Source organism: Mugil cephalus, chromosome 21 (assembly GCF_022458985.1).
Source record: "Mugil cephalus isolate CIBA_MC_2020 chromosome 21, CIBA_Mcephalus_1.1, whole genome shotgun sequence".
Taxonomy (NCBI): domain Eukaryota; kingdom Metazoa; phylum Chordata; class Actinopteri; order Mugiliformes; family Mugilidae; genus Mugil; species Mugil cephalus.
The window spans coordinates 4604126-4627836 of NC_061790.1; the positions used below are offsets into that span (position 1 = coordinate 4604126).

Sequence of the window (23711 nt, forward strand, 5' to 3'; positions counted from 1 at the left end):
AAGACAAAGGACTGTGTGTATGCATATTTTTGTATTCCGTGTGTAATTACTCTCACAACCAGAAGGGGGAGACAAAAGGTGTGAACTGAAGCTTTAAAGCAAAAGAAGTAGCTAAACTTTCACTCCCATTGGTTGGTGTCGATTTCTGACGACGTGATTCGTTCAAAAGCGTCACGTGACTGGATATTATGTCTCCAGTCTGTGTTTATCTGAGAGGGACATTTAAAAGTGCTGTGAAATCTTCTCTAAGAAGAAAGTTACAGCTCAAAGTAGCAAGAAAAGACACATCAAGAAGAGGAGTAGTCAGGCTCATCTGAGTTCATCCGGCCGTAAATTGTCTTTGGTAAAAGGAGACGAAGGTGGAGACAAATAGCAATGGATCATCACTCATGTTTCACACTTGAATTAACTTATTGAAAATTAAATCTGATACTTTGATATTATGTAGGTTGATGTGATTATATGAGATGTTCTGAAGGATTTGAATAGATTAGGTTTTCGTACATAGTCGTTTCCAATAAAATTATACATGATTTTAAAATGTAAAACCTTAAAGGCCGTTTTCTCAAAATAAGTATTTCTGCATACTGTGAGCCAGAAATCTCCATTTCAGAAGCACTTACACATAACAAACTTCCCAGATTTATTCCTAACTACATTCTGCAGGTATTTACAAAGGGGATTTTTCATATATTATTTAGAGCCTGATTTATATAACATTTTACCAATAAAAAAATAGATTACCTTGGTTTTGGACCATTAACAGTATTATGGAATTTATGGAGTGACAAAAGGAGATATCTGTGTAAATACCTGGAAATCTAATATGTTAACGAAATGAAACAAGAATTCTGAACGTCACTTCAGCCATTATTTAGATTTCTGTTCTGGAAATGTATGCAAACATTTCTCAGAAAACTCGTTTCTCTGACGCCATCCACTCAACCTAGACCACAATCAAAGTTTTTGCCATGGCAACCTACAAATCCATCATAACCATGGCGTTGGGGGTGAAGAAACACACACAGGAAAGAATAAAGGCTTACAGAATAGCACAGCGGGGAAGGGGGAATTATGGTACGGAAGAGGAGAATTACGGGTAGTAGAAATGAAGGAAAATTTAGACACACACACACACACAGATATAACAATCATCAGTAGAATCCCCCTGTGAGTCCGTAAGCCTGTTATTAACTCTATTAGTGGCCAGAATAGGAAGAACAAGACATAATCCTCACTGTTAAAACCCTAATCAAGACCCCGGCACGATCCTCATTAAGACCCTTCGACACTGCCATGAGTCATTCATCTTATTTTAGTGGCGCACGTGGGAACAGGGATACTGCGAATCGATCTCATGTCACAACATCAATATCGCCTCGAAATTAATAGAGAGAAATACTGAACAGTACACGTTGAGGTGAAGATGTTGTGCGTTACAGCTTTTGCAGCATTTACAAGTATTTTGAGTGCTTAAATGTAAAATTCGAAAATGATTCCACTTAGATGTGAGGAGACGGAGGAAAGCTTCATTTACAATGACGCAAGCTCCTCTTTGTTGAGCTGATAAACAGAAGTGAGGCAATGGAGAAAACTGAGAAGAATTAGGAGATGAAACTTGCTGCTAATGCTTAGGAGTGGGTTGGGCACGAAGAGAGAAGAGGTGTGAAAATGAGTCACTATCGACCTTAGTCCTCCTCCAGGGTTCCCACCGGAGACCTGATGTACTGTAATATCACTTTTCCGTAACTGTAAATAGCCAAGTGAGAGCATTTTAATGACCCGCGAGTGTTAATCCATCTTGATTTCAGAGCGAATGCTATTCGAGCAAATGTCTACATTCAAGCAGCCATAAGGAAGATGATTTAAAGGAGCTCAACCACTAAACACAAAGAAAAGACAGAAACAATAGAAGAAAGAAGGAAACTACACAACTACACAACTAACATGGTCTGCAATTAAATGCACTGTGACAGATTTGTTTCTATGGAATCAGAAGTGCTGCAAAATCTGTAAGAGTAAAAAATAAATACATGTGGAAATACAAATAAGAACAAGTAAATTACACATTTAATTTTTTATTCTTTTACAGAATTTTTGTTTGTTTGTTTGTTTGTTGTTTGCTCTTTTGAGACACTCTCCATGACTCCATACACTTACATGCAAAATAATAAAAATCAAGTCATTAAAGAAAGTTTCACAAGACTTTCGCAACTGCAGTGTTTTTTCAAAATATCGCATTTTTAATGTTGGAGAATATTATTTAGCAAAATTCACCAAATTGTTATTAAAGGAATTCGGATTAAAGAATGACTGCAAAAAAAGGAGTAAAAAAAATAAATGGTAATATAAATAGGAATAAGTAAATGATCAATTTATATGTCTCTAAAAAAGCAAATTCAGACATATATAAAAAATATTAAAATACAAAAGTGAGTTATTATAAGGCATTAAATAATATTTCTTTTAATTATATATAAATACAAACATTTATTATTATAATTTATTTTATTATTTATTTCACCATTTATATTCATTATTCCACGTTTCATTTTTTATTCTTTTAGAAAAAATTTTTCTTTATTTGAGACAGTCCTATGACTCCATATTTTTACATGCAAAATCATAAAAATCAAACTTGCCTGTTTGTTCAAAATATCACATTATTATTGATCAAAATTCACCAATTTTTTTTTTTTTTTTTTTTATTAATTATTAGTCATGTAAGGGATAACTAGGTGTAGTCTGATGGGCAAGAATGTCAGTTTTATAGCTACTGTAGTTGTTACCTTACATCAAAATTGCTTCATGTGTTTTTTTAGAACGTTGTTGTTAATGGGCAAATTCACATCACTCCGATACTGTAGAAAATTCAACAATTAAGATTATGTAAAATTTCATGTCAAACACTGAGGAGAAACATAACTATGAGGATGGTGTAGGTAAGAAACATCACCACTTAGCAGAAGTACAGTTACTTCAATTAAAGCAATTACTGTGCGTTGGGAGTAATGACATGCAATTAGCATGTTACTCTCTTTTGTTCACACCACATGCTAGCTTCCTCGGAACATGCACGCACATTGTACGTCTGTTTGCAGTCAATTTTTTAGAGGACAAAAGAAGACAGTGGCAACCGATGCTCTCTTCGGGAGATTTGGAAGAGACAGAGAAAGAAAGAATGAAAGCGAGCGAGAGGGACAAAGGAAATCATCCTCCAGGAAATGAAAACCAGATTGTCACAAAAGCTTCAGAAAACAAACTCCCCTAAATGACATACACAAGCAGGCAGACATCAACACACAGAAGAAAAAGAACATGGAAAAAAATATGGACACACGCACACACATACCTGGGTCGTCTTTCTGATGCCTGTGGTTGTTTGCAATTGGTATCACAAGTTTTCATTCTCTACACAGACACACACAGACTATTGTTGTCCCATGCACTAGGGTTGTATTGGCTCCAGATGGACCAACAGAAAATGGGATACAATCAGTGACCTCTCTGTGTGCATCTGTGAGTGCATGCTATGTGTTGTACAGTATATGTTGTGAAAATAAAAATAAATAAAAAAAATGAAACATTGAACAAAGCTTCTGTGCAGATAGTTTATTAATTGTGTTGGTGTGTGGAAGATCCGTGCAGTATCCTAGAAGCAAAATTGTGCATCGAGAAGGGTGTAGACAGATAATATGTCCATGGGTGTGTGTTTTCTTCCAATGGAATATTCAATTAGTCTGGTGCAACCGCTCTGTGTGTGATTACCACTCTTCTTTTAGTTTCTAGTTACAGCTTTGGGTAATATTTTCCCAATAATGATCCATTTCAGATCAATCACAGCGCATGTGCGCGTCGGGGCAACACACTCGTCTGAGACAAAGTACGCCCTGAAGCTTCCCACGGTGTTCTTGCTGTTGGTTCTGTATTGACTTTCAGTTTCTCAGGACTGTGAAAACATTTTGGCAGCTGTAGGGATTCTGATTGCAGGATGTAGAGGTGGGGGTACTTCTTTGAGACTCTATGGTGCCACAACCCTCCTTTGTAGTTTGTAGTGTGCGTTAGTTGGGCATCAGTCTAATTTGAACCCTGACGACGAATACGAATGAGGTAGATTGGCAGTTGGCTGGTTGTGTGAAGCTCTCAACATGAGGTTTGGCCTCATGGGGTTTGGAGAGCTAATTCTTACCCTCAGATCAATAGATGTTTTAGTTTATATGTACACTCACCGGCCACTTTATTAGGCACACCTTGCTAGTAAAAGGTTGGACCCCCTTTTGCCTTCAGAACTGCCTTAATTGTTCATGGCATACTTTCAACAAGGTGTTGGAAACATTTCTCAGAGATTTTGGTTCATATTGACATGACAAAATCACAAAGTTGCTGCTGATTTGTTGGCTGCACATCTATGGTGAGAATCTCCCGTTCCACCACATCCCAAAGGTGATGGTCTACTGGACTGAGATCTGGTGACTGTGGAGGCCATTGGAGTACAGTGAACTCAGTGTCATGTTCCAGAAACCAGTCTGAGATGATATGAGTTTTGTGACATGGTGCATTATCCTGCCGGAAGTAGCCGTCAGAAGATGGTACACTGTGGTCATAAAGGGATGGACATGGTCAGCAACAATACTCAGGTAGGCTGTGGCATTTTAACCATGCTCAGTTTGTACTAAAGAGAAAATATCCCCCACACTATTACACCACCACTACCAGCCTGAACTGTTGATACAAGGCAGGATGGATCCATGCTTTCATGTTGTTTAAATTCTGACTCTGACATCCGAATGTCGCAGCTCAAATCGAGACTCATCAGACCAGGCAACGTTTGTCCAATCTTCTATTGTCCAATTTTGTCTGTAGTCTCAGTTTCCTGTTCTTAGTTGACAGGAGTGGCACCTGGTGTGGTCTTCTGCTGCTGTAGCCCATCTTCTTCAAGGTTGGACGTGTTGTGCGTTCAGAGATGGTATTCTGTATCCCTTGGTTGTAACCAGTGGTTATTTGAGTAACTATTGTCTTTCTATCATCTCCAACCAGTCTGCCCATTCTCCTCTGACTTCTCACATCAACAAGGCATATTCGTCCACGCAACTGCCGCTCACTGGATATTTTCTCTTTTTGGGCCATTCTCTGTAAACCCTAGAGATGGTTCTGAGTGAAAGTCCCAGATCAGCAGCTTCTGAAACACTCAGGCCAACAACCGTACCACGTTCAAAGTCACTTAAATCCCCTTTCTTCCCCATTCTGATGCTCAGTTTGAACTTCAGCAAGTTTTCTTGATCACCTCTACATGAATAAATGCATTGAATTACAGCAATGTGATTGGCTGATTAGCTATTTGTGTTAACAAGCAATTGAACAGGTGTACCTAATAAAGTGGGAAGTGAGTGTATGTACATTGGTATGTGCCAAGCAACAATTTCAGAGGTTGAGAAATAACGGCAATACAGAAATCCTAGGAACTGCAGATGCAATTTGAGACCAATTGAGGCTGGTTCAGTCAGTCTCCACGGACCTCCAGGTTAAAATGCCCAACTGCAGCCTGGTACAAAAACATAAAAATGATTTGGTCTGTTGGACCACTTTACACTTAAATTCACCAGCTTTTTTCTTAAGTCAGACGCTGCCAAGGTGGCACTGGACACTCTACAGGAATCCTATGGGTGATAACACAGAAGGGTTTGTCTATCTTTATATAAAGATAACCCCAATCCTGCTGAGAGCTACACTGACACTTATTTATCTGTGCCACTTGAGACGGAATAAGGAAGCAACATTGCTGAATTCTGAAGTGGTTGTGCACAGGACTATGACATGATAATTACTACCGCGGGTGGCAGAGGAGAGAAGGTTAGACGCACTGTAACTCAGTATGCACATCTCATCCGGGAAGATGACTAAGAGCAGCTAACTCATTTGATTCCAGTCTCTCAGAGCCAATCAATTATTGTTCTGCACTCCCACGGCTCGCTGACTCTTGAAAGTCAACTCCAGCAGCTCACTGTGCATCCGACTTGAAGTAACAATACTTTCAGTGCAGGATATAACTCCGAGGCTTAGTCACACTTGTGTATGCCACTGTAGCTATTGTAGCAACAACGTCAAGTATGAATGTCATGCTAATTGTTCACATTTAAAACTCTGATTCTTTATCAGTCCATGCCATCAGGAGAGAGTGAGGATAGTGGATTGATATTATATGAGTGTGTAAAAGTTAAATCCATAGACTGTATATAAATATGAACAATGCGTCCCCACTTCCTCTCATTGGAAAAAAGGTGATGCTATTTTCGCGAGGATACAGGCCACGCCATGTTGCAACTTTGGATTCAGAGTCTGCGCAGTGCAGCCTGAGAGTGGAGTCACACCCACACCCAGACTCACTGGGATTTCCGTTTAATTTATTCTATGCTCTTCCCTACTTCCACCAGTTACAAGGAAACGGTAGATTTACACATTCTACTTATTTATGTAGATCTACATCTACTTGTAGTAATTATGATGTCACATCCTGTTTCTTTAGTGTGAAATCAGTAACTAAAATGAAACTTTAGGAAGAAAATTAGTTCAGCCCATCCACTAACATGGAGGGGGTGGAGCTTATGATCTATACTGCAGCCAGCCAGCAGGGGGAGCTCCACTTGCTTTGGCTTCACTTTAGAGGAGCTGTTTTCTAGTCCATCTTTATACAGTCTATGGTTAAATCGTACTCAACACTATGTATGCTGATAAATGGGAGAATAGCTTCCTAATTAGGTCTTCTTTTCTGATGAACTGTTTTGGAAATGGTTTCCTCATTCATAGTATTTATGTTAAAGTATTTTATTATCAGAAAATGATGGAAGAAGTTTAACAGTTTAATGGCAACTGCTATGTTCAACATTTAGTCATAAGGAAATAAAATCATTTATAACATAAATAATCTATGATTAATCAATTAATTAATTGGTTTAATCATCACAATTTAATTGTTAACTGCAAGGAAAACAAACAGTAGAACCTTGCTCTAAAAAAGCAATGACGTGAAGAGGACATATGATTTTAATTTCAGCAACACGCTGTAACAAACTGTAATCTGGCAGTAATATATTTTGTTTGACTTTAATTACATTTGCATCCACATGGGAACCGCAAGGATTGTTTAGGCTGTGGTACCGATATCCAGGTGTAATGATTTTCTCTTCTTTTTACAAAGCCACAGGATTAACAGTTTCATACACACTTTCCAGAACTAAAAAAAAAAAAAATTAAAAATCCCTGTGACATCACAATATTTGACAGAAACTGCAGCAAATCCGCTGTGAGCGACTGAAAGTCACTTTTATCAGCTTTTTAAGTAGGAAAAAAAAGGAGAAAGCGGTATAGAGAAGAAAGAGAGGAAATAGGACAGGAATCCATCTCAAGCAATCAGGACCAGATTAGTAGTGACATTATACACAAACTCCTCTACACACAGTTGTGTCTCTCATAAGGAACAGCTCAGCAGCTTCAGAAAGGCTGATGTTTCTCTTGTAGGGTAAAAAATAATAAATCCAGGAAATTATTCTACAGAAACACTTTAGAGACAGTTTTCATTCATCACAACTCTGTGGTGTCAGCCTCTATAACCAAGAAGAAATACCAGCATTTTTCTAAACAATTTACCCCTTTTCTACCTCCAGTGTGCACCTATAGCATTTTCTTCTATCCTTCTTCTATAGTACACAAGGAAGGCAAGAAGTATGAGGACTGGTTATAGAAAGCAGAGGTAGACAGAGGTGAAGTTAGAGAAGGAGATAAGAGAAAATGTCGAGTGTTAGTACACAAGTTTCTACACACGAGTTGATTTTTTTTCCATCAGGTGTCAGCAGAGAATGTTTCTCCTCTCTCCACGTTCATCCATCATCCCTTTATCTCCCTGCTACTCTCTATATTTTTTTTTCTGTTTCTTCCACCCTTGTCATTCTTTCTCTCCACATGATGAGCATTTCTTGTTTCTGAAGCTTTCACCCCTCTCCTGCGAATCTGTTAGTTAATCCAGGTTCAAGATGGATACAAGGAGGTTAGAAGTTGACAGCTTCTGAAGGCTAAAAAGAGGCCGCTGAAAAATTCTGTGGCCCTATTATCATATTTAGTCTCTGCTCACATATTTTTTTTTTGATACCTGTGAGACCTTGTCACTTTCTGAGCAACAATTAATTAATTAACGCTAAATAGTTTCACATATAAAGAAAAACGTTGAGTTCATACAATTTTAAAAAGATGTTTTAAATCTTCCCACGCCATTGCACCGGTAGTGTTTCATTTTATACAAGTGTTGAAGAGGGCAGAAACAACAGAAACTATGGCAGAGAAGCAGGGGTTACTGATGTAACCCAGGTTCTATGAAGTCTCTGTCAGGGGGTCAGGAGGACTGGAATAAAACACAAGAATCCTTGAAGTTTCTGATTCACCAGATTAAAAAGGCCCATGAGCAAAGATCACAATCCAAAGAGAAAATGATTGACAGCAGGAACAGACACAAATTACAATTGATCTGAGTTTGTGTGATCACTCTATCTGTCAAAAGGGGGAGACAAAAAATTATATTAGCAGGTGCCATCAGCTTAACTTCCTGAGACCCAAGCTTTTATTTGGAATGGATCTTCATTTCTTTCTTTTCTATTTTTGGATTAGTACGACCTAAAAAGTATATATATAAAAAAAATAAGCATAACCTCTTTTTTTTTTTAAAAAATAAAAATACGTGGACACAGGGGTTATTTCACTATATATTACAATTTAAGTCCCCAGTGTATATCAGAATATAAAAATATTAACTGTTAACTATTTTAATGCAAAAGCAGATTTGGAAACGATGAAATGCCAATGTTCTCAATGTGTGAGCTTGTGAATTTGTTGAATTTTCATGTCGTATTTTAACTAGACAAATTAATAAGCATAAATAAACACGTGTACTGACCCTTCACTTCCGGCACATGGCAGACAAAAGTGTCCCCATATGAGAACAACAGGTCTAAATGAAGTAGAAAAGCTGCAACAAACCTAAAACACAATGTCCCCATATGAGGACGCCAGGTCGAAGGAGGTTATATCAACTATATGCTCAACTATATGAATATTATATATATATATATATATATGAATATATGTTACTAAGTGGATTGTGGGGTACAAAAGTAGAAATTATGGATGTCCCAATCAGTATAGGGGTGGATCCAAGCCTACTGCTGTTGGCTAGGCTAGTTAGCTGGTGTCCAGTGTTAGTTACTCAAAAAAAGTAATTAGTTACTTATTACTAGTTACTTCTGTAAATTTTAATGAGTTCACTTTACTAGTTACTGCATTTGAAAAGTCACTTCACTACTTATAACTTTATTATTCTTTCCCATTTCTTAATTTACCGAGCAGATACATGGACAAACATCATCACCCAGCAACCAGCCTGTTTATGTCATTTTATGACTGTTACCTACTTCTGCGCTCCAACACTTGAAAAAAAGCTTTGCCTGTTTAGGCGGGGTCGGCTGCTCATCGACTCCTTCAGACGACCAGCGAGCAGGATCTTTCGTCACAGGTTTTGTATTTGCCACGCTGGGCAGACAAATGCTGAAAGCTGGTGCTTATGCAGGTGCTCGTTGACCTCGCAGCAGAAAATTGTCGCCTGTCCATAGAGTGCATTTCACTCGAATATTTTTGTCCTTTCCAGCTATAAACTGAAAGTAGACCCCCAGTCTCGTGTCCAGCAACGTCACTCGACTCAAAACGATCTCTATGGCAACGTGCTGAGGCAAGTAGCACGCACACATGCCTGCACCACTTAAACAGATCAGAACTCTACACACAGGCAAACACGGCTTGGGTAACGCAGGAAAGTATGTTCCTATAGTCTTGAAAAGTAGTGTATTTACTGATATTTTTAGTGTAATGCGTTTACTTCGTTATCCAAAAAAGTAATATCATTACTTTGTAACTTGTTACCCTCAATACTGCTGGTGTCTTCTTGTTGGTTGCTAGTTGGTAACTGACGGCTAATCTACTGACTTTCAAATCCACTCATACCAGATGACGTCTCTGAAGAAGTCCGCAGATGACAGTCGAAACATGTCAGATATTTAAACACAATCCCCTTTGTCCTACCAAAAGAATCAAACACCATTATTGAAAGTTTAAAGAAGATAAAATGAATGTTTTTGAGCTATAGCGCTATTCCAGTCGCAAGGTCCACCTGTTAGTAAGATAACAAAAGCTTTTATGAATCTGCAGGAGAGGACATTTTTGTTCATTCAAGAACGGATTAAGACTTGGATCGGCTGATACTGAATATTGAAAGACTGACTTTAGACAAGTTTTAAATAAGTTTAAAAACTGTTTTTAAAATAACAAAACCACCTCATGCGTTGTCAAATCATGGGGTTATATTTGCCTCTTCACTTTTCAATCCCACTTATTTGCTCTTTACTGCCAAGACAATACAGAAAAGCTGCATGAACGCTCTTCTGCGGAGCACCCTTTAATCATTATAAAGGCCATCCTTGTGAATGAGCAGCCCCAATGAGCATCGGTGGAACACACTTCTGGACCAATGAGCATCCGCGAAGCGAGCTAACGGGCCAATGAGCATCCGCCGCATTAATGATATGCTCTTATGAGTCCACTGCTGGCTTGTTATTACACAGATCACTTCAAATCATGCAAGCTAACATGACAGGCTGCAGTGTGTGTGTGTGTGTGTGTGTGTGTGTGTGTGTGTGTGTGTGTGTGTGTGTGTGATCGAGTCGCGCAGTCAAGTCACATAGCATCTATCTCAGTAACACGATCAGAGATTGAAGCAAAGAATCACTTTTTCATAGAGCACTTGCATACTGCTTCTAGCAATCACACACATGCATGCATACACACACACACACACACACACACACACACACACAGTGGTAATTTGTTTGTTTCCCATGTTTGGAGGCATTCGGTTCTGCTCCGCTGTCCCTAATGCCTCCAAAACACATCATTATCTGACTTATATAGACCTGGGAGTCTGTGTGAGCGTTGCTGTGTGTGAATATGTGTTTGGTAAGTGTGTGTGTGTGAGTGTGTGTGTGTGTGCGCGCTAAGAGAAAAACAGTTGATTATCGAGTTCAACAGGCGAAACACTGTTTACCCCGAGAGACACAAAGCAAGCGAGAGAGATAGAGAACGGGAGAGCGAAGAGAGCTCGGGGGGAGAAGAGGGAGATGATTTAGGAACAGGGAGGTGAAAAATGGGAGTCCTGGAGAGACGGAGTGAGAGCTGGAGGAGCGGACCAATGAAAAGGAGCAGGGATGGAGGGATGGTTGGGGGGAGGGAGGGAGGGAGGGAGGGAGGTTCAGACAAAGAAGTGAGATGACAAGCCAGGCCTGCAGGGTGCAAAGTAATGAAATTCAGTGGTATATTCCTCTAAGCCATGACACACAGACAAACATCACAGTCAGTCTGTTGTTGTAGTGGGGCAACAACTCGACTTCAGAAACATGGACTGCAGCTATTTGCCAGCTGGAGTGATAAAGTCTAATCGCGGCCGCAGAAAAACCGCGGCGCACTTTCAAACGGTGGGCGTTGAAAGGAGCTGATCCAGAGGAGCAGCGGTAGGGGAGGAGGTGGACGTCCCAGCAGGATGCTTTCTCCACAGACTTCTACCCGGGGGATGTATTTTTAGATCATGCGCTGGATCTGTTTACGCATTCACGCCTATTCAAATGATGCGTGTTTGTCGGTCACTGCTATCATTACAATAATGGCTGTGATGACACGGGTAGAAATGCAAACAGTCGGTTAACAGTTATTACAGCTTCCCTACTGCTTCCTTATCTAACTGAGGAAGTTTATTCCTACAAATAGTTTTTTTAATTGTGGAACAATCACATGACCAATTTAAGACGACGTAGCAGCGAGACGCAGCATCAACTTTTGTATAAAGTGCCAACTTCAAACTGTAGACTAGTTTTTATATTGTGTTGATAGGTCACGTAAAACTGTACTTATTATAAATAATTTACACACTTTTTCCTGAATATTGTCGTCATGTTGGTGAGCGTCTGGTCCACGGGAAATAAAGCAAAACGCGAGCAAGTGGAGATCACTAGCCAGCTTCAAATGCTGCAAAAACAAACAACAAAACGACACCTCCTTTCCTATTGGTGGAAAAATGCATCCCATCAACCAATCAGGAAATGATGCGTCAGTGGTTGCTAGAGATAGCTTTGTAAATGGTTGTAAGTAGCTGTGCAAAAGCATGTGATGCATTTCCTGCATTTTAATGGAAATAGTTATAAATAGTTTTGTTGTTTGCTAAATTTGCACACAAGCTTTTGAAATTTACACTTTAGATTTACATTCTAAGTTGTAGAAGTGGTTCATTAAACATGTTTGTGGTTTTCACGGAGAAAAATGTAACCTTTTCCTACTCAGATTTTATGTTTTTTGTGGTTTTAGGTCCAATGTGTTAATACAGTTTGTCAAAATGTAAAAGTCACGTTCGCGCAGTCAATTGAACTCGTCTACCAATGGAATGAGAGTAACTCGGTCGCTCCAGGTGATTGACACTCCTTAAACCCATGCTAACATTAGCAAATAACAAATGAAACACATAGTATGACGAGACTGAGAGGAAAACACAGAAATACACCGATCTGCCATAACATTCGTGTAGCTGTTACTTAGACATGTAGCACCCACCTAGACCAGACCAGACACCCCCACCCCATAGCGCTGACACTCCATGATGGCAGCAGCAGCCAAAAACATGAAGAACAGCACAAGGTGTTGACCTCCAAATTTACTAGATCCCAAACTGATCAAGTATCTGTGAGATGATCCACAGAGGCCTTATCCCCTCAACCCATACGACCCCACTAACCTACATAATATCAGACAGGTCCTCATGAAGTCATGTAGACGTGTGCGCTTGCAGCTAACCTTGTTTCCCAGGTATAGTCCAGGTGCGTTCCAGTAATAGGCTGAGCCCAGGTCATTCACCACGTCCAGGTGTCGCACGCTCAGATACGGCGGCGTCTCCCTGTGGACGGACCACACTCTCCCTCCACTCTCTCCAACCAGGTGCCAGCCTGTCAGACTGGTCTCCTAAAAGAAAGAAGAAGACATTTTACTCTCCGCTGCAAAAATGAATTTCCGCACAGTTATATCAACACAAGAAGGCAGATAGCTGAAATCAGCATTGACAGGCTTATTCCATTTCAAAGTACACAAAGAGGATTCGTGTGTATTCGCCGTTTGACACATCCTAAATATTCAACACCCGCCAAAAAAAAAAAAAAAATGGCGTTATCTGGAGCCATTCTGTGAAAGGACTTCAGCAGGATTCAACCCCTTTCCTCTGTTCTCCTGCAATCAAAGTACGGCTCTATCGGCGTGAGACATGTAGAGATGTAAAAAACCACGAAATTTAGAAGTCGAGAAAATACTTTACAGGGACGACATTAAAGATTCTCGGTGAACATTTTATGAGCGCATTCAGAACAGCACTGACCTTCTTGCATACAAAAAAAAAAAAAAAAAAAAAAAGCAACAACACATCTCTGACTGTCAGCAGATCAGCAGCATCTGACAGCAAACATATGAAAGCAAGTCACCAGTCATGTTCACTGTAGACAGACTTTATGCTCTGACAAGCTGCAGACACAGCGCCCCGCCTGTGGTTCTGACTCGCTGCTCTCTGCTGCTGTAAACAACAAAATAGTCACTGTACTAATAGACGTGCTCGACTGCTGCCTGAGCTCGTTCCGATCCACAGCCCAACTTTCCTTTAGTTATTATTTCCGTGGCTTCGCATGTGTCTTTGCGGTGCGTTCGAGTGCAACTTGTTGGTCCAGACACGGGCAACATCGTGGTCCGCCTACGTTGTCTGGAGCTTAATAAACCTATAAATGAGTAACACTTTGTATTTTAAATTCACAAACTGAACGATGGATCAGTAACTTAAAATGTTTTATTGCAATGAGATTTTCAAATTAAAAGCAGAGCGAATTTAAGATCCTAATATTGTGTAAGTCTCCCCTGTGCCTCCAAAACAGTTGTGGCTCATCAGAGAATAATGGACACAGGTCTCCTGAGGGGGTCCTGTGGAGTTGTTGGTGGGGGGCTTCGGGTCCTATGAGTTGAGGGGAGGGGCCTCTGTGGATCATACCACAGATACTTGATCAGTTTGAGATCTGGTGAATTTGAAGGCCAGGTCAACACCTTGTGCTGCCCTTCATGTTTTTTTTGTTTTTGTTTTTTTTTTAGTTGTTCCTAAACCCTTTTTGTCACTGCTATGGGGTGGGGGGACCTGGTTCTGGTCTAGGTGGCTGCTACATGTCTAAGTAGCAAACACATGAATAAATGCCAGGTCCAAAAAGTCTCCCAGCAGAAGACTGAACTGTCACAAGTTGATCGATGTCATTCACTTCTTCTCCTGCCAGTGGTCATAATGTTGTGGCTGATCTTTGCCGTGTCAATAATGTTTAATAGTTGTAAGTTAATATTTAAAACTCTGCAAGTTTGAAGGTCACGCCTGATTCAAATGAGAGGTTGTTTCAACAAAAAAATGTAAAAGTCAAAATATCTCTTACTGGTTTTGTACATGTGTCACATGTCAGCCAGGAAAACTCTAAACTGACACCTTGAAAGACTTTTTTTTTTCTTTTCTTAACTCCTGAAGGATTGTGTGTGTGTGTGTGTGTGTGTGTGTGTGTGTGTGTGTGTGTGTGTGTGTGTGTGAAACCGACACAGCCAGACACACATCTGTCGTTGCAATTAACCTAACCTTGGCTTCCCCTTTTGAACACACTCTTAGACACACACACACACACACACACACACACACACACACACACACACACACACACACACACACACACACACACACACACTATCGGTGTCTAAATCAGAGCTGTCATCCTGTCAGCCTCTGCTCTCCCCTCCTCTCCCACCCCGCCGTCAGTCAAAAACTGTTTTCCTCTTGCTTCACCTCTCTCCTCCCTCTTGCCTCTTGTCTCATCTTTCTCCTTTCTAGTCTTGTCCTCTCCTCTTCCTCGCCTCTCAACTCTTTCCTTCTCATTTTCACTCCTCTCCTTGCCTCGTACTTCCACTGTACTCCGTCCCCTCTGAGCTCTGCACTCGGTAAAGATCTTCTCTTTGTGTTTCTTCGCACTTATTATCGTGCCGCTGAACTTCCAGATGGTTTTTTTTGTTTGCTGATCTAATAGCTGTGGGCCACATTTGCATTGTGTGAGATGTTCCTGAAAGATCTTTATTAAACTAGAGTTGGTGGTTTTCATACGATGCTCATGTGTTCACAGGATTCAGAAAGTGGCAGAATCATCCACCGACAGAATGTTTCTCAAATGAAGGAGCTCAGTGTCTCTTAGCTAGCTAGCTAGCTAACTAGCTTGTAGGCTAACTGAATATAAGCTGTAATGCTGTGCGTTCTAACACCTGGTATTAGCATGCATCCTGAGCTGATCAAAAAAGAAGCCAAAGCACCTCCTGGTGGCTGACTTCAGTATGGTTCATAAGCTCCACCTCCTCCATGTTAGTCAATGGGACTAAAACACTAAAATACATGTCAAGGTTTGACTCTTTTTTTTCTAAGGATGGTTTCAGTCATTTTAACAGTCAATTAATATCATTACCCAACAGCCACCTCTGATTACATCCTGTTTCCAGACACCACAGGACACCTTCAGAAGACCCATGTTCAATCTCTGATGAGTCACATCTTTGGAGGCGCAAATAGAGACCTACACAATATTAGGAAGGTGGTCATAATGTTATGGCTGATTGATGAATACGCACTACACTTTCTCTATAAATACAGAGAACAGTATAATATTAAAAAGAGCTAATTAGAATCATCATCATCATCTAAAAAGGATGTCATCAGTAAATATTCTGTCCTTGGAGCTGTTATACTAAACTAATAAACTAAACTAATAATTGAATTTAAGCAAAAATATTTCAACAAATGAAACTACTGAATGTGAGTAGTTGTGCGTAGTTGTGTCGTTATGAAAATAAATCAGTTTAATCAGCCTTGTGTTCAGATGTGTATTCACATCGTATGGCCTCAATAAACAGCAGAGCAGTGAAATTACCGTGAGTAAGGACCACAGACTGAATAAAGATGGAAGCGGAACAGCTCCACCGCTAAAATGTGAAACCAAAGCGAGTAGAGCTCCCCCTGGTGACAGGCTGCAGTATACGTCATAAGCTCCACCCCCTCCATGTTAGTGGACGGGACTTACGTCAAACTAAAACACTAAAATACACATCAAATACATTTTTTTCCAAGGATGGCTCATTTTAGGTTCAAGTGTCAATTGTTCAAAGGTTTCATTTTAGCTAGCTATTGTACGCTACAGAAATAAGACGTGATATCAAAGACTACAAGTTGCCATGCCAACCGCTCTGTGAAGCGCTCTCTTAGGGTTGGAAAACTACTTGACTAACTGAATAATAACAGTGCATAATCTAACAGTTCTTTATAACTGGTGGAGAAAAAGCAGAGCGTAGTATTAATTAAACGAAAATGCCATCGATACCACGGCTCCACACGGATCCACTCTTGGACCGTACTGATCAGACGCTAGCTCCAATGGCGCCGACTGCATCCTCGGGAAAATAGCATCAGTTTGGCCAATGCAAGGAAGTGGGGATGCGTTGTCCATATTTATGTACAGTCTGTGGTATGGACACTGTGTGTATGACTGGATCCATTGCTTTTATACAGCAGCTGTGTAAACAATACTTAACTGTTCCACAAATGCTGCCCATACAGAGTACAATCAGGTAGTAGCTTGAGACACATGTGTTCATATCTCTCTCATGCCTACAAACCTTTCTGATCCCCTTTGTGCCATCAAATAAAAAGGCTTCTGTTTTGGGTTGTGCAGCGTTCAAGTTCCAAAAAACATCAATGTTGTCAAGGCCTTGTAATATCAATGGTAGATTTTTGAAGTTCACCAAAGCTGGATTACACACAAAAAGATTTGTTAATTCTTAATTCACCCCTGAAGAGAATTCGCTGAATAAAATTCATTCTGCTCTGGATTTTCTCAGTTTTAAACGCTGGCATGATAGAACGATGATGGCAAGCGGGAACATTGTGCAGAGAAATTTCTGTCACGTAGCTGACCCTCGGTTTCTGGTAATTCTTCACAGGAATCTGATACGATATGAATTTTACAATGTGATTAAAAAAAAAAAAAAAAAAAGAGGAAGTTAGACTGTCGAATGCAAGTCACCTTCGCAGGAAAGATCTCATACTCGTGCGTTTTTAATATTAGAGACATTCAGTCGAAAATCAGACAAAAATGCCATTTGTAACATCGCCTACGTTCTGATAGGTCCACGTGGAGGCAGAGCACAGACTGGCCACGCCCATGCAGGAGCACTTCTCGCAGCCGCGTCTGTTGTCGCCTTGCAGGTTGTAGAAACCGAGTTTGCAGCGGTCACAGTTCTCCCCCTCCACGTTTTCCTGCACGAGCGGGAGAGGGAAGGAAAGAGGAGAAGAAAAGAAGCGGCAAAGTTTATGGGCTGCCCTCAAACTGACGTTATGAGCGCCAGGCATGTTATTGCAGTGTTAATGTGGTGAAAATAATGATGACAAGGCTAGAAAGGTTAGCGCAGAGTACTCATCATTATTTGTGCGCACACGAGTGTGTGTGTGTGTGTGTGTGTGTACCTTGCACACGCAGGGTGTTATGCATGGGTCAGCGTTCGCGCTCCCTTCCACGCTGCAGTTACAGCGCTGACAAGACGGGTAGCCCATATAACCGACAGCACACCTGGGGACAAATGAATTTAATAACAATAATAAAAATGATGCTGATGACTATTAGAAAGGCCGCCCCGTAACCGCGAGTTCATCGGGTCAATTTTCCTCTTAACAACCGCTCCGTCTGTCCCGGATAAAAACCGCCACCGGAGTCAGACGCCGATTCTCTGCTTTGCAGCGAAAAAAAGCCGACTCCCTCGCACAAAGGAGCAGCGTTCTAATTAACAGGGAACGCGAGCTAAAGCAAGTCTATTAAATAGCATTTAAGGAGAGATTTTACAGATAATGCTTGTGCTGCTGGCCTCTTCCGAGGGTAGATCATTAAAAAAAAAAAAAAAAAAAAAAGTTTGAGGAAAAGTTTCTTTTAGATGTAGTTTTTTTAGATTAGACGGGCACGAGAGAATGCAACAAACAATTAGTTTTGTGGTATTAAACCCTTTAAGACCTAAACACCTGCCTGCGCACACAAAAAAAGCTTTAAAAAAAAGAAGAGTTGTTTGGAGGAATGTGCTGGTAAAAACGTTATACCGTTGAGATGTCACGAAGGTGTTGAGGAACGCTCTGAATATTGTCAATAGCGCAAACTACTGTGAGTTACAGTAATTTAAATACTGTGTGCTTTAACGGACCAGTGGTCTGTTTAGTATCAAAGGGTTAAAGGTTGGATTGCAATGATAAAGTTTTTTATTAATGGAGAAAAAAAAAGAAGATCCATAAATGTTTGGACACACACATAGTTTTATATTTAATCAAATATATTCTATGAAGTCGATGGATAAATGGCAACAGTATAAATGCAAGACAGGCTGTTTTTCTTTCACTGTAACCTTTTTTTTCCTCCATGTTCTGTTTCAAACATAATGAATATGGGCATGGGTGCAGCCTCTTAGATGTTCATCATTTTTATGCACAGCTCCCTATTTTCAATGGCTCACATGTAATTGGACAAATAACAATAACAATATTATCAGAATTGAGAACCAAGAATCAAGTTGTGTGTCCTTTATAGAAAATGACAAAAACCTAGAACCCACGGAGATCACCAAACAATTGTTTTTCTCCTCTGTGATGTTTTCTTCATGGGCTTTTTTTCTGGGTCTGGTTTTGTCCTTAAAAAAGTTGAGTGTGAGTTCACTGACTCATCCATTGGAGAATGCAACCGTTTTTTAACCTTGAAAAACTAACGGGTTGCTTTCACAGTGTGTTTTGGCGCCATCAAGGAGTGTCATTGTTATGGGGTCGGGGTGTCTAGTCTGGTCTAGGTGGGTGTTACATGTCTAAGTAACATCCACACGGATGAATACCAGGTCCAAAAGTTTCCCAGCAGAACACTGAATTGTCACAAGACGACCAATAACGTCTCCTGTCAGTGGTCATAATGTTGTGGCTGATCGGTGCACGGACCTAAGCGTGTTGTGTCAAAATATGTAAAAATAAAAGCAATGAAGTCCTGTACACCGAGTCCGATAATAAGTATCATCAGAGACTTTAATGGAAACTTTCTGGCAAATTTTCCGAACACTAATTGGAACAGACAACAGCTGAAAGGTTCTGCTCACCTGTCACTACGTGTCTATCTCGCTCTATGTGTGCGTATGCGTGTCTCTCACCTGTCACATCGCGGACCCCCAAAACCCTCCTTACACCAGCATGACCCCGCTGGCTGGCCTGTCAATCAAACACACACACACACACACACACACACACACACACATTTGTGAGTAAAGCACAGAACCTGTATCTCTTTGAAAACTGCTGAACCTAAAATAGCTCAGACTTCTACAAAAATACACTGAGGTATAAAATTATCTCTTATATAAATAGTTTAGGTCTGTCAAACGCACTTTTCAATAACAGAGGCTTTTCGCGCGAGCAGCCGAACTCGCCGAACCCCCCCGACATCTCACAGGAAATCAAGTCGGACTGAATCGATGAAATGTTGAAATTACTGTAGTACCACTTTAGAGTGAATTAAAAATGTGCTCCGAACGTCTGTGCGTGTCTACTGAGGGGTTCTGATTTATTTATGCTTCAATAAATCGAGGCTGAACAGAAAGAAATAATAAAAAAAAAAAAAAAAGAGAAAGAAACTACCCGTGCTTACTGGGATTCGCTTGGCTTGAATCGGCGACACATGTTCGGCTGACAGAACCGAGCGGGTCACATGAGCAGGGGATGCAGGGGTCGTCTTCCTCAGCGCTCACCTGAATATATTAAAGCAAGACAGGCATTTATTTATTTATTTATTTGTTTATTTATTTATTTTAAAGCAGCTGAGTTCCCTGTAAGGTGCACATGTACCTCAGTAGGTCTGTAGTATCCAGAAATGCAGCTCTGACAGTTGATGCCGGCTGTGTTGTCACGGCAGCTGATGCAGACTCCGCCCCCTTTGTAGTGACCGTGGACGTCCTGGCTGAGCGTCAGGTCTGCTACTGTCTGATTAAAGTAGCACTCCTCTGCCTTTCCATGGCAGTTACACTCTGAAAACAAACACACACATCAACACGTTGGCTCGCGGTTCCTTTATTTGATGGGATTTGTTGAGTCCGTCCAAATAGTAGCATATATGGTGTTATATGTAGCCAAGGGGGGGCACTTCTCTAATCCCTTTACTTCTGCTCAGAAGTTTAAAAAAAAATGCCGTAAGGTTAACACGCCGAATGTGAGCATTGTGTTATCTGCAGGGTTCCAGAAGAAAATGAGGAAAAGTCTTCATATTCACTCAGCTTCACACTCGCCACAACTTTTTTTTTAAGGAAATTTGCTAGATTTACTAAAACTCACAAGTTAGATAAAAGCGTTGTTTTTCCTGAGAAGAAACTTGGACCAGGACTTCTGAGGATCTTCTTGTATTTACACAAGAGGCCTTCAATGTTTTTCAGGGCAAGGACCCCAAACTGATGGAGAGATGAAGTAGGGACCCCCTACCTACTGTATGTGTTCTATTAAACTTGGCCTAGTGCTATTTATATACATACATAATTATTATCATTTGCATTCAATATTAAGCTAAATTAAGCATAAACTACATAGGTTCACATATTATTTTTTTTATTTTAAACATGTGCAACAGTAGTGTGGCCGTGTAAATGCCATAAACGTAAACATACCTATATATATCATGCACTGTTAGCTTCTCTTCTGCTAACATTGCAGCGTGCATCTGGGATTTCATCTGGGGACTGAATAGGCTCTCAGCCAAATGCCGCGAACCTGCAATTGGCTCAGAAGCAATAGGGGCGGGGCCTACTGTGTACAGGAGGCTTAGATTGACAGGTCTTGACTAAAGGATAACGTCTTCTGCCGCCATTTATCCCTTTACTAAAATATGTTGGATTCATGCTAATGTGCATTTAAATCTGTGGGGAAAATTAAATAAATATATATAAAAAAATGTCTCATCAACCAAAGGTTATGCAACCCCCCCTGCAGTACCTCCGTGGAACCTCTAGGGGTCACGTTTTAGACTCATGAAGTGTGAAAGTGAACATCATTTAAAAAGTTTTTAAAATCAGAGGCATCAGCTGCCTAAGTCATAAAAAGACTGAACCACTGGGCTTCATTTCTGGAGTTAGCGTGTTGTTTCACGTGCAGAAGCGTTGCTTTGAGCAGCAGATTAATTTATATAAAGTGTAAAACAGCGCATGATGAGGTCTGTGCTACTATTATTATGAAAGGTGATTTGCACCGTCGCCTAACGGCAAGAAGGTTCTAGCTTCAAACCCTGCAGAGGAACTGGGGCCTCTCTGGGTGGAGTCTGCATGTTTGCCCTGTGCCTGCGTGGGTTTTCTCCCACTTAATGTGCAAATTCTTGCATGTTGGGGTAAATTGATGATTCTAAGTCGACGCAAATGGTTGTTTGTCTCGCCATGTTACACTGGAGACCCGTCCAAAGTGCGCGCCGCCTCTCATCCGATGACAGCAGGGATAAAGCACATCACCCCCGCCACCCGCTAAGGATAAACGCTAATAGATAATGGATGTATGGATGGTATTTTTTTTTGTTGCTTCGCCAGAGCGAGTTGGACGGACTCACCACCAACTGTTAATCCACATAAATAGAGTGTCCACAGCTGTGTTTTCTGGAATGAGATAAATGGAAGTCTTGTTCTCAGGCCTGAACCCTCACAGCGCATGGATGTAACCAAGTGCATTTACTAAAGAACTGCATTTCTTTAGTAAGCACCAATGTGAGGTAATCTCAGAGGGAAATGTTGTGCTTTTTTCTTCACTACATTTATCTGATAACTTACATCCATCCATCCATCCATCATCTAGGACTGTTTATCCTAAGAGGGCTGCAGAGTGCTGGAACCATCCCATCAGAGGAAACATGGACTAAACCTTGGTCAAATGCACACCAATTAATCGAATAAGCAGTGTTTGAGGGAAAATACTCAAGGTTACATATATTTTTTAAATATTATATCTGGTTATAAAGGACTGTAAGAGTTTATTAAGTAGTGAAAGAATCAATTACTGAAAGTTACAGTTATGATGACAATTTAGAGCGCTTGTGACCACACCTTTCACCAGATGCTTTTTAAAGACCATCAAATAACTTGATATTAGTGGTAGAGAAGATAATTACAAGATTAATCCAAATGGAAAATAATAATTAGTTGCTATTGGATACAACACTGTTGAAAATCATGTTATATTAATTCATGAGTAGTAAGAATTAAATAATCCAATAAATAATAATTATTGGTTTTAGTTGAGTGCTTTTACTGAATGAATATGTTTTCAGGATAATACATCATTTTATTTTCATTGGGGGACATTAACTTTTGAGTTTTTACAGTGTACTGTAAGTACTTCTCAGTAAACTGTGACTACTTCCTACTTCCCTATAACGTGTAATACTGCTGGGAGTCTGGGATGACTTCTGGATAGAGTTCTTCCACCTTTCACACTATTATTTATTCATTTTTTAGGTTGAATTATCTGCCACATCCACAACTTCACCATCAATTAATTCATTCGACCCATTCTCCAGATTCCATGGGTCGGTTCTTTCACTACCGTTCCAGTCGTGCTCTTTTTTGTCTCCTCGCTCACGCCGTGTCAGTGTCAAGGCGGCAGAAGTCGTTATCGGGGTCACTAAGACTACAGAGCTTTTCAGAAGGTGTGACCCGCGTGGAAATAAAATGAAGATTACATGTTGTAACCTTAGTTTTATGGTGACAGGTGGGAGCCTCTAACCCTCATCTCTACGCTGCTCCGTAGTGGATGAAGGTTAATGGATGCAAAGGTGGCTTTTGATGGCTGTATCCGGGACTCATTCTGACCGGGTGGCGATGAGAAAGGAAAAGTTATATACGTGTTGCAGTTATGTTGTATGCACACAATGAGATTTGTTACAACAAAGAACATTTGCAATAAGGAAAACTTGAGAAAAAATTAGTTTCTGGTAAAGATTAAACAGGTTGTGGATGAACTGATTGTTTTTTTTTTCTTACTCTCGCAAACGTGTCGAGTGAGGAAGGTTCCTGCCATCCAGGGCTGCTGGTGGTAACCCGGGCAACAACGATCACAGCTCTCCCCGCACGTGTTGTGTTCACATTCGCAGCTGAACTTCTACATATGCACAGACAAACACGGCATCCGCACACACACAAACATGGGACAAAAAACGACACATTAATAGTGCTGCTCTTAGTTTGTCACAGATTTGTCAGTTGCACAGACGTGAGCTCTTTAGGTCCACGGATCTTCGTCTACGAGCTGCGGCAGCTTTCTCAGTCAATCTGGCACATATGACTTCTTCTTACTCAGTCTGTCGAGTTCCTGGTATATAAAATAATTAAATGCGAGGGCGTAGTTTGGCCCTACTTTATGTGAATCCCACACATAAGTAGGAGCTTGTATTGCACTACCAACCACATGTTTGTTTATTGGAGAAAACTCTAAGAGGTTAGGG

General features: G+C 40.5%; 1 protein-coding gene across 8 annotated transcripts in view; it reads right to left on the bottom strand.

The window, feature by feature from the left end:
• Positions 1 to 23711, bottom strand: part of lama2 (laminin, alpha 2) — a 213214-nt gene that overhangs the window by 122859 nt on the left and 66644 nt on the right. For all 8 annotated transcript variants that reach the window (XM_047573377.1, XM_047573380.1, XM_047573379.1 and 5 more), the window contains exons 8-14: positions 23251 to 23368; positions 20090 to 20268; positions 19893 to 19992; positions 19399 to 19456; positions 17696 to 17798; positions 17348 to 17488; positions 12931 to 13095 (exon numbers count right to left, since the gene is read on the bottom strand). In XM_047573377.1, the coding sequence (XP_047429333.1) occupies positions 12931 to 13095; positions 17348 to 17488; positions 17696 to 17798; positions 19399 to 19456; positions 19893 to 19992; positions 20090 to 20268; positions 23251 to 23368 (864 nt within the window). The remainder of the gene's footprint in view (positions 1 to 12930; positions 13096 to 17347; positions 17489 to 17695; positions 17799 to 19398; positions 19457 to 19892; positions 19993 to 20089; positions 20269 to 23250; positions 23369 to 23711) is intronic.